The sequence below is a fragment of the Bradysia coprophila genome, assembly GCF_014529535.1.
Source record: "Bradysia coprophila strain Holo2 chromosome X unlocalized genomic scaffold, BU_Bcop_v1 contig_79, whole genome shotgun sequence".
Classification (NCBI taxonomy): Eukaryota; Metazoa; Arthropoda; class Insecta; order Diptera; family Sciaridae; genus Bradysia; species Bradysia coprophila.
The window spans coordinates 682637-695354 of record NW_023503370.1 but is presented as its reverse complement, the minus strand read 5'-3'; the positions used below and the strand labels follow the sequence as shown (position 1 = coordinate 695354).

The 12718-nt window shown below is 34.3% G+C and overlaps 1 protein-coding gene across 3 annotated transcripts in view; it reads left to right on the top strand.

Annotated features, from left to right (window-relative positions):
- Positions 1-12718, top strand: part of LOC119070389 (probable GPI-anchored adhesin-like protein PGA55) — an 89159-nt gene that overhangs the window by 59327 nt on the left and 17114 nt on the right. For all 3 annotated transcript variants that reach the window (XM_037174707.1, XM_037174708.1, XM_037174709.1), the window contains exon 3: positions 2765-2894. In XM_037174707.1, coding sequence (XP_037030602.1) covers positions 2765-2894 — 130 coding nt within the window. The remainder of the gene's footprint in view (positions 1-2764; positions 2895-12718) is intronic.

Sequence of the window (12718 nt, the reverse complement as noted above, 5' to 3'; positions counted from 1 at the left end):
ACGGCATGAATATCATCCACCCTCTGTTACACTCATTAAAAGTGTCATACCTTCTAACTACATAATCACATAACACCTAACGCATTTCATATCGTATTTTATGGACCATAAACAAAAACCATAATTTATCCAAAGAAAGAAAATGAATAATTTTTGGGTATATATTTTATCCCTCCCCTACCCGAACAAAAAAAAGAACACCCAGACGTGCAGATTTCGTTACATATTATATTTTTACCAATAAACATTTTGGATATAATATAATGCTACAAACTCAGCAGTCAGCAGCATAACAATATTATACTGCTGTATGGCTGTCATATTCTTTCGCATATTCTTCTCGTTTATAGACAGAAAACACTACAGAAGAATTCCAGCTTTAAAGCTTTTTAACAAAGAAATTACGACTTTAGCTGCCAGAGATCCAAGACAAATGGTTCTTTGAAAGTAAGATATAAGAATAGAAGAAGAAAAAAAAAACCACAGAAGAACAAGGTTACATGACAGATTCAATGTTTAGACCTAAAAGAAATTTCATGATTATATGACCCCGTTGCTACGTTTGTATAGATTGAAACAATTTTCTTTTCATTTCAGTTTTCTTTCTACATTAAGTACATTCGTAATTAGAAATAAGGTTACTTCAGCTGTGCGTGAGGCTTCCAATTACTGGATTGATTGCGATTTCACTTATAATTATTGGTTGACGTAAAACTTGAAAATTTTACGTAGAGTTTTGACTCTCCATGTCTCCACATAATACGTTGTAGTTGTATGGTGAAGTCACTTATAACTTCTAAGTTTTTAGTCAACTTTTAATTATAAGTGAAATTGTCAAATCTCTCTACCAAGATCTGGATAACATTCACTGTCTTCAAATGAAACTGAAAACTTGAACGATGCATTATTATCAACCTGAGCGACTCTTTTATGTAATTACATGAAGTCGAAAATGATAAATATGTGGTAACGTTGGAAGCCGAAATGATGTCTGTGTAACTACGTATAAAACAATAAGAACATCATCGTAGGTAGGTGAAGATTTCTGCTTTTCGATCCATCTTTGAAGATGAGTTATATTCATAAAACCATCTGCCACTTGTAACGCAATAAAGAATTAAGATGGAATATTTTCATCCACATCTGGGTTTTTTAAAATCGTACACTCTGACATTTGACAAAGAACAAAGAGCCAATATTTAAAAATAGTCTTTTAGCTGCCTAGAACGATAATCTCGCATTTGACCTCTACGGCAAAACTGTTTATCTCGATATATCTGTACACCTTCTCGTTCGCGGCTCGGTACATAACTTCCAAATCGTCAAAATACGCACTTTGAACAGAGGTGCATTATCTACTATTACATAACTACGACAAAAAGTTGAAAAGTAAAGTTTTTGTGTGAATTTTGTTGATCCGAGATCCGAGGCGAAACCGAGGTCAGTAAACACTAAAAACTTTTTATATCCTGAGGTATGCTATGGGTTTTACATGCTGATACGCATTTCAACGAATGTATACGAGTTATGCCCTTAGAAGATTTAACATAGAAAACATAACTAGGATGGAAAAGTGAAAAGTCAAGATTACGTGTGAATCTTGTTGATCCGAGGCGACGTTGAGGTGAATAATCACATGTGAGGTGACGTGACGTCACGTATTTAACATGCAAAGGCCGTGGAAAGTTCATGTAATGCACAATTTTTGACCCACACGCATATAAAATTAATTTACGGTTCAGTATCGGCTACTTCCAGTTCATTTTCTATCGTTGTAGTTCCTTTAAAATTCGATAATGTTCTGCACGTACAAAATTTTAAGAAAATTGTAGTAGCAATTTCTGATAGCGAACAGCGAAACAGGAAAAACCGAAGAGTTTGAAACGAAAAAAAATGTGCGCAGTTTCTTCGCTCTAATGAAAATAATTTTACGGTCACGAAGACCACATCATGTTGTTTGTTACCGAAATAATGCAGAATTGAAATTGGATGTATGGATCTAATTTAGTATTACTTAACGTCTAACACTATAAACGGGAATTAGGGTGTGTCGATTTGACGTTTTTTTTATGTCAGATCGAATTCTGCGACAGGAGTCATCAACGTAATCGTTGGTTTCATGATTTAGATTCATCAATAGGAATCAATAAAGATTGTATTGTAGGTTTTTTGTTAATAGATCCATCGTAATGTAGAAATGATTTTTGACAAGTCGGAAACATACGACAGCATCCACAGAGCCATAACCTCAACTCTTTTATGAACATTTCGTAAAAAATAATATTTTGACAGCTTGACTTTGACAGTATCTATAGATTCCGTTTAGTTGCTCCCAATATCCAGAAAAATCGATGTGGATGATGCAAGCTCTTATTAACCAGCTCTAACTGATATTATCGATAATTACAAGGGTGATAGTAGAATTAATGTCTATCATCCAGGGTGAAAAAAGATGCCTTAAAAGGGTGGGTTTTCTTTTTTTTTAAACTTTTATTTTTACCAAGCGATTCAAAAACGTTCAAATCGAGACACCCTAATCTGAATTTATATTTGAAACTCCATATTAATTTTATGCAAATGGAATATGCATGCATGCACAGCACATGGAAGCAATATTTATTATACATACACCAGGTACAGCGCCATGCATTTTAACACCATCAGCAAAATAATCAGCCATTTTAACAGAATATTAAATTTAGTACCTACAATGTTTTATAGTACGATGCTTGTGAATCAACCAAATATTTATTCAATTTTACAGGTAAACATCAGCAACACATGGACACTGCCGCAAGAAGGATTCTCCGTGTTCTATCGGTTCTTCAGAGATAAGATATCTTGGTTTGAAGCAGATGCAGTTTGTCAATTTCATCATGCCAATTTAGTTACAGGTGAGTTTGGATTACAGTTGGATGTGAATCTTGTACAAATCTATCTGGGGAATTCACTGACTTGGACACAGCGCCGTTGTGAATTAATTTTTATATTCACAAAATCGGTTTGTCTGATGTCTGAAAATCTATTCAGTGTCAACGATATTCGACAAATAGATTTGGATTTTTTAGAGCATTTACTTAACCCATAGAGGTAGGACTTGACCTGAAATCGCACAACAAATCTACAAAAATGGATGCAGGGTTTCTCGTGCAGACCACAATTTACTATTAAAATTTCACAGTTACAATGTTACATGCATTTGTTTCATTTCTCCGAAACTAGCAATATAATAATATAACCAAACAATAAAAAATTCAAAAAACGTATAGTGAAAAGGCATATATAGATCCGAAGTAGTTATTTATGCCACCGAGAAAAGCACCTAGAATAGTGTTCGAATTTTGCTTGACAGAGATGAAGCAAAATTATTCTAGGAAAATAAAACAAGAGGAGCCAAACCTTTTATCGCAGTCAAGTTAAAAACGCTTAATTGATTAACCAAAAAAAACAAAAATGAGATTTTTCCAGCGGAATCTTATCCAGCATCTAGAGCACTTAAAGACATCCAGTATGTCACAGTATGTCAATTCCGGGGCTCAAGACACCTTTTCGTCCTGCTGATCTGAAAATTCACTATTTCATTTCTATCTAAAATTTCTGTGATTTTTACATGGAAACAGTACAAACGGGGTCTCGTCAGTTTCGAAACAACGATTTCCGCAATACAGGCAACGAAAGTTTTATTTTTCGTCACTGATTTGAACAAAAAGCATTGAAATGGCATGCCAGGAATATATTCTGCATAAACCGTTGCCATACTAATGCCTTTTGGATTCGAATAATATGAAAGCTGATGCTAAACAAAAAAAAAGTTTGTTTCCATTTCAAGCTTCACATATAATTGTCAAAGGTTCCAGAACTGTTTTTGTTATCTCTGGTTCGTTCTATTCTATTCAAGCCAATAATGCTTGTTATATACTTACATGTAAAAAATAATGTTATGGCAAATCACAAGCTTAAAGTTTACGAAAAAAATCGAATTTTTCACTTTCAAATTGTATGGATTAGAAGATATCTCTTTCATCCATTCAAAACACTACTCGAAAATACGATGCCATGTTAGGATATTGTCAAATATATACCGAGTTCTCATGTTCCAGTTTATATGACGTTATATGACGATATTTTTTTTGCCTGAGATTTTGTAATATTATACAAACAATCCTTTAGAGAAATTTTAGTACATAAAAGGCAATATATTCCGACTCAATACATTAGGTTATGTGATATTGGAAAAGCTCTATTATCCCTTTAGCTATTTTATATCCTTTTTTTCTCTTCGATTTTTCTGTCTGACTTTGTCAATCGTATACGTAACTGCACACATTTCTATGTATGAACGGTGAGCTTGAAAAAAAAATTATTCTACATCTCGTGGACAAGAAATGTTTTTAGTGGTTTTTGTAGAGGACAGTACCACGAGTAAGAATAACATAACAAGAGAATATTTTGATGGAAAATTTTTGATTATGTCGATTTTTCGTTTTATTTTTGTGACCTGCGTGAAGATTCGAAGACTGTTGTTTGCTACTGATCACAAAAATAGCCTGAGCTCTAAGATTTACAACGATGCCAATCAAGACTATCAATAAACATCTTTTATAGTAAGTTTTTTGAAGCAAAGTCAGTCTACGTCAATGCGGATTTTAAAGGCTGTTCATACGCGGATGATTTCAATTTTTCTCAGAAGGTATTTTTAGCTATAATGCATAATTTCAAAGGTCGAAAAATGAGTTTGACTTTATTTCTGATAATAATCTTTCCCATTGAAATATTTTCTTATTTTTTTGTTATTCTGACTCGTGGTACTGCCCTCTACAAAAACCACCAAAAACATTTCTTGTCCACAAGAGGTCGAATAAAATATTTTCAAGCTCACTGTGTATGTGGTTTACATTATATAGATGTTTTATTCGTCGTTCGTTAAAAGCGTGGATATTACAATAACGTTTTCATTTTATTTATAGACACATTTTATACCTCGGAATACGTATTCGAATACTTTGCTTGGATTTGCCATATATTTACCTAGCATTTAAGCTTTGCCCTTTTACAAAAATGTTAAATCACACAAAAAAAAACTTTCGGATTTGGTATGTAATACCACACATGTTCGCAGTGTTCTGTATTGCTTTTTTTTCCTGTAAAACGATATAAAACGAAACCGACGTAAATATAGCACAACAACTTACGATTTATATTTATATATTTGTGCGACCCTCCATTGTTTCATATAATAGTTGTGGGATGAACCGATGAACAGTGTAACTCTTATTCATAATGTAATAATGATAAAGTGGTTCGGATAAATTTTAGTTAAGATGCTTAATGTTAATTTAGATGTGTTGTAAAAAATATTTACGTTCAAATACAACGACAATGTCATGAGGGTACAAAAAGGATTTCTCGTGATAGAAATTTCCACATCATCGACCTACCACTCTTTCTACTAACATGTAACATAAACAAATATGTCTAATGCAGCGATAGTGTTCATTGTGTGCGAGTAAAAAATGCTGAAATTTTGTTCAATTTTTTTTTTGTATTATTCTGATATTGGCAAAATAGAATGCAGGCGACATATTCGTTGTATGAAAATTACCTTATCGAATTTTAAACTAGTGCAACTTAAACTTTGCGTCGATTCAGCGAGACCCGTGCGATACGTCATATCACTGACCAGTTAACTGCTACTTTAACCATTTAATAGTATTTAAGTACTGGTACCGAAGACCCGTTTCAGTTCAGGTTGACTCGGTTCTTGACCTGAACCTGAATTTTCAATTTCAGGTTTGACCGGAACCTCGCCTGAATGTTAAAATTTTCGCTACAGATTTTGTTGGATTCAGGTAACCCGAAATTTTTACACCAAAAATTTCGGATTACCCGAACCCGATCTCGGGTCCGGTTTTGGTTAAACTTGAAAGTGAAAATTCAGTTTCAGAGTGGGTTCGCGACGAACCTGACATCCTAACACAAGTTTGGCATCCGGTCAGACCGACCGAAACCGACCCGTTCCGAGCTTTAAATATATCTGGAAATTGTGCATATTTCCCGAAGTTCTATCCTAAATTCTTTTATTAAATTATTCGTCACAAATGTGATGGCAAACTCAGAAGCCTCTTGAACTTAGTACGTGTCTCAAAATCTAGAAGACAAATTATGGATACAAATTGCATTACGGTATCTTCCGTAAAGATCAAGTTATTGCAATAATCTTTTGACGAAAAATAGCTTTGAGCGCATAGTTGACATTCACTATTGAATCTTATTGGCAGTTTTATTTAACATGTCTACTTACTGGGTATATAAGCAGTGGGGAGTGGGGAGGTAGTGTCATACATTTACCGAATGGTGTACGTATGCAGCACAAAAGTTTGAGATGAAAATGAAAAAAGCCACGAATTGCATAGAAAGTTCAATTTTATACTGTCGGAATTTGTTATTTGTTATTCTTAACGTGCATGTGGTTCCACTTAATATATTGTAATCGGATCAACCATACTACATATTGGTGGAAAACTTAAATTTTTACAAACAGCAACCGTAGCGTCTGAACATACATTTTAGTTTGTCGATAACAGTCCCATTTGGAAACTGGTTTATCTCTGCGTCGCATCGTCAATTTCTGCTACAGCAAATAGTAAGAAACTGAACGGAAGAATAACCTCAAAAATAACTAAATTAATGATGCCAAAGTTTCATTCATTATTACATTCGATTTCTACGAATAGATTCATGAGAACGAAGAGTTTCAAAGCTTACATTAGTTTTATATTTCAATGCCTTCACTCCCTCAAATGATCAAATCATTGAAAACCTGGAAATTCCATTATTTTTTCGCTAGAGTTGATTATACCCACCTTATAATAAGAGTTCGCATGAAAGCTTCCCAGAGTTTTCAAAAATGGTTCCATTGTCAATTTTCATCTATAGAATGAAAATTTGTAGGAAGTCGGTTGAAAACCATAATGTGGAAATGAAATTCATTTCAACTATGCACTTCTTTGAACAGATATTTCATTTTCCACTATCGTCAATTACGATGGAATTAACAATGGTTTAGTGCTACCCCCCACATAATTTTATGTTTGGACATAAAAGACGAAAGACCTTTTAGCTTTCGTGTTGAATATAAGCTCGTACATTGACAACAACTCTATATATAAAACGCTTTGAAGTCACAAGCGGCAAAGGTACCTGTATATACGAAAAATTTTCCCTTCGATTCATATTTAATTACCACGCTTGCTCCTCAATGCAGAGCATGTTTACACGTCTGTACACAGTTTTTCGTAATAATTTATTGCCATGTGCTTAAAACATTTACTCATTAAATTTAATTGCAAACTGATACTAATTACTCTAATTTGTTTACATTACTGATGCCGTTTGGGGTGCGGATGAGAATATTTACGTTTTACACAGTATGTAGAACAACAGCATTTTCCTTGAAAGCAATTGAATTTCTTTACGCGACAAGACAGGTATTTTTGTTGCTTGCCATACCTAATAGCAATTACCCATAAAAGGAACGGTAAATGTAAATGAAAGTGGAATAAATTCACAACAATGATCATGTTGGTATTTATATCATGTCATTTATTTAACGATCGATTCTACCGACGGACGCTGTAAGCAGAATATATTCCGAACCAAGATTATTATTTAACAGCGCCAAATTCAATCAAGTCAAAGGTAAGAACTTCCTTCTGAACATTTCCAACTCTATTTTGTTTAAACAAACTTATAATAACAGGTGATTGAGCTTATTTAATGCCACGCGATTACCGTGATGCCATAATATTAGGTTGAATAAATTTTGTGGTGTAACATTGTTCGATGCCATTCACCAATTCAATTTAAATTTTATTTTCAATCTGACAATTATTAAATTGAAATTGGAATTTATATTAACTAGGTCCCACCTGTTGAGTGGGTCAGATCCCTTGACTGTTTGTCTGAGCTTCTCATTAGTATTTTTATTGACAATGATTTATTGATTTCTTTCAATGAAATGTAATTTTGTATGTTGATTGCCACAAAAACGCATTTAGAAGAAGAACTTCTAGAACGGTCTAAAAAATCTCTCATTGATGATCTAATTCTGTTTACTTTCACTGAAAATCTTCGAAACTATGTATATAAAATGCCATGGTAAAAAATTACGTATGTTTTCAATAACATTTAAACTCGTGTCAAATGCGGCCCTCGCTTCGCTCTGGCCGCAAACCTCACACTCGTTAATTTTTGTTCTATTTATTCGGTTTTGTTTACAAGGCTAAGTCACATAACAAGAAAAATACTATTGAAATAGATACAAAAATTCTGTTAGCAACATCAGCTTGTTCGTTAGACCAACATAATCTATCTTAGAACCTAACCTCAGGAATTGATTCCATTCTCCACCAAACATTTTGTTTTTAAATCGGTTGAGAATTACTCCAGTTGTCGTGTTAACAAAAACCAGAAAAGGCATCTTCGAGAACTACTCCCAGATGGTTGAACCGATACCGCCCATTTTCGAATTTGTCTTGAGTATTTCAATACTTCGTCGATTAAAAAAAAGTTTTTGAAAATCGGTTGAACTTTGCTCCAGTTATCGTGTTAACAAAGAGCAGAAGAGGCTACTTTCGAGAACTACCACCAGATGGTTGAACCGATACCACCCATGTTCGAACTAGACCTGAGGATTTCAATACTTCGTCAAATAAAAAAATGATTTTGAAAATCGGTTGAACTTTGCTCCAGTTATCGTGTCAACAAAGAGGAGAAAAGGCTTTTTTCGAGAACTACTACCAGATGGTTGAACCGATACCACCCATTTTCGAACTTGACTTGAGGATTTCAATACTTCGTCGAATAAAAAAAGTTTTTGAAAATCGGTTGAACTTTGTTCCAGTTATCGTGTTAACAAAGAGCAGAAAAGGCTTCTTTCGAGAACTACCACCAGATGGTTGAACCGATACCGCCCATTTTCGAACTTGACCTGAGGATTTCAATACTTCGTCGATTAAAAAAAAGTTTTTGAAAATCGGTGGAGATTTGCTCAAGTTATCGTGTTAACAAAGGGCACAAAATTTTAACATTTAACGTTTTTTCATCACATTTCCATACATTTTTAATCATAGTGAACGTGTTATGTACGGTGTATTTGTTTTCGTAAAACCCATGACTTACAGTCAAGGGAATAAGCAAATCAGCCTAAAAGTGTGCCGTTTAGTCTGGTCTTAAGCGCAGCGGTGAACTTCTATTTATATTTTCGGACCAAAGTGAGATTAGTGAAACTACTTCATAAGCAATTGTAGGATACATTGGATGCTGTACACTTCGGTAACTGCCCCAGCCAAGAGCGAGGTGTACAATTACACTTGTCGATAAACAGTTGCCCGAAGCAAGTTGGTCCGAAAATATAGTACGAAGCAGCATCCAATGATTTTTTTCTATAGTGAGTGAAAAACTACGCGAGAAAATACTGTGCCATCTATTAGGCGTACAGTCAAAGGCAGTCAATTTTCAGCATAAATTAGCTTCAGCTGTTTTTCAGCTGATCCATATAAACAATCACAACCGTTTATACGTCTTTATACGGTTTTACCACTATCATGCGCGTGCGTGTAGCAGCTTCAACCGTATGAACAAGGAAAACCAGTTTTGATTGTATGTGTGGATCAGCTGAAAAACAGCTGAAGCAAATTTATGATGAAAATTGACTGCCTTTGACTGTATAATTCATTCTATTAATATTCTTCTTTCTGTTCATTTGCTGATTGCTATGCCAGAATTAATAGATGAAAACGATCGATGATATGCATAAGCCTACCCGTGTTATTTTTTGCGTACCGTTAATTCTAGCAATGATAAGAACAGTGGTTATGCTAGTCAAATTCGCTGTAAAAATACGCGGAGATAAAATGTCTACACAAAGTCAAAGGTCTCTTGACTGACTGATATTTTCAATTTATTAAAAATTTATCATTTAAATGGTCTTGCTGTCTCATAAATTGCGCATTTCTTTTATTGAATTCAGCATTAAACAAAACGAAATTTGTCTTACATTTTCAAACAAGCGGTGACTGTCTGCTGTAAAAAGCGTTGAAAATCTTTCTTGCTTACGTCGTTGTGAACAAAAATGAAACTTGTCTGGAATCCCACTCGTTGAAATTTTCTCAGCTGAAGAGCCTAAGGAAATACCTATGAATAAGCCATATTACTCGTGAGGATCATGACCCTCGCTTCACTCTCACTCGTTGAATTTTTTTTATACACACAACTACAGTCGAAGGCAGTCAATTTTCAGCATAAATTTGCTTCAGCTGTTTTTCAGCTGATTCACACATACAATCAAAACTGGTTTTCCTTGTTCATACGGTCGAAGCTGCTATACGCACGCGCATGATAGTGGTAAAACCGTATAAAGACGTATAAACGGTTGTGATTGTTTGTATGGATCAGCTGAAAAACAGCTGAAGCTAATTTATGCTGAAAATTGACTGCCTTTGACTGTACCACGAAATCACGGAAAAAATTCTTTTCGGAATAACCCGTAAGATATTACTCTCCGATACTTTCCATTAACTAATTTAACCTCAGGATTTTCATTCCTCATCGAATAAAAAAAAAGTTCTTAGAAATCCGTGGCTCGATAGAACGATTATTATCAAGAATGCGAAGCAAAAATTTGGTTTATGAGTCCAGCCTGAGCAGAAATCAATGTCCGGATAAAAACTCGGATATCCCAACCCAACATTCTAAGTTCCACCTCAAATTATACTAAAACGTAGCAACAGTATTTATAACACACACAAACAACAAACTTAACATAAAATTGAATTTAAAAAAAGTGACTTGGAGAATCAGTGGACAAAACCAAAGCCATTTTGAAAAGAAAACGTGTTAAAATCCACTACGTCCAAACAGTGCCTTTGCATTCACTACTGCATAAACTTTACCGGACAATACTGGTTATAGTCACGAACTTAAATGAATGACAACATCAACATTTTCAACATAGCACTTTAGCTAGAGGGCTTTGCTTCTTCGGAAAACACTATTTTCTACGAAATTGTCATATTTGTCATACATTTGCATTCTGCAAGTGACAATTTCTTCTTCCTCGTTGTAGCCTTTACATGAACATTCGTATATATGCTTAAATCAACAATCGTCAGACCTAAAACAAAAACATTTTATTCTTGAATTTTTCAAATTAATTTAAAATTTTGTAGGTCACAGATTCTCAAGATGTACCCATTGTATATGCAAAGGGATTCGAAATGTACTTTGTACAAACATCCAATTATCTACTTCACCGACCAGAAATGTTGTCTTTTGTGGAACATTTAAGGTATTTTCTTCGGTAAACGAGTTTCGCAACGACAACATTATCAATCACAGTCTTCCATTTTGTGAAACATCAAACGAAACTTTACAAAAGATGGATAATTAAGAGTTTGTTAAAACATTCCTTTCATTTGGAAAGACTTTCTAATAAGCAATTTAAGTCAATCAGACAGTATCAATCGAACGTTGTTGTTGTTGACAGATTTCTTTCATCGTGTGTACAATGTCGCACAGCCTTAAGTACACTGTACACACCTAGCAAGTTGTTTTCGATTTAAAAACTTATTTCTAAGTACTTAACAAGAAAGTTTTCTCCGTTGAAAAAAAGAAAACTTTTTGACTAAACGCAAGTACACTTTTTTTTCGTTGTTGAAAAAAATTACAATAGAAGATGGAAAATCTGTTTTCCATACCATCGTACCGAAAAGTCATCTAACATCCACTCTCACACACATGAAAATGCTTCATTTACAAGTTTTTCAACACAATAACAAACAAACAACAACAAAAAATGGAAAGAAGATACCGTTCGTTTCTTTTGAAAATTGTGTTTGCATCAGCACAAGTTGAAAAACTTTAATTTTGAAAGTTGAAAAAGTTTGTTTTAAATGTATGGTGGCTGGCACAGTTTTTGCAATGTTTAAATTGTGCTGGCCAGTATGAGACCGTCCATAGAGGAAGTGATGCATTTTGTTACAGCTGTTTTCCAGCTTATCCACTCATACATACAAAAGATCTACTAATACATGTTTATACGCATGCGTGTGGTAGTGGTGAAACCATTTAAAGACGTGATTTGTTTGGATTAGTGGATCAGCTGAAACGAAATGCGTCACTTTATTCAAAGTCGCCAACTGTAACAGATTTGCTTCTCTTGATACATTCTTTCACTTTGTTTCTAATACATCAGTTTGATCAGACGATACCTACTCCAGAGAATCTAGTATTTCATTTGTTATACGAAATCTGTAGATGACAACTATGTACTTGATGTCAAACAACTCACAGACCATAAGACGAAGAACTAGTTTCACATTTTGTCGTTTTTCGCGATAGATTTTTTCGTCCACAGAAAAAGGTTGACCGTGTGAACGTCCTTTATGGATGACCCCTAACGCTGTGCTGTAATGCATAAAAATTCATTTGTATTCACACATGATGTACAGTTAAACTTTGTAGTTGATAAATTTGTTTCCCGCTGCAATGTATCACATGGCTGAGCTGCAATTGAGGACATTGGAATTGATGGGATTTTTCTATCGATGTGTAGTGTACATATATAGAGAGTGTTAGTGTCGCGTTTAAGATTAAATTCACTCTATTATATTCTCTAGCTCGGTTCGGATTAAGAAAAATGTAGAAGGAATTTAGAAGC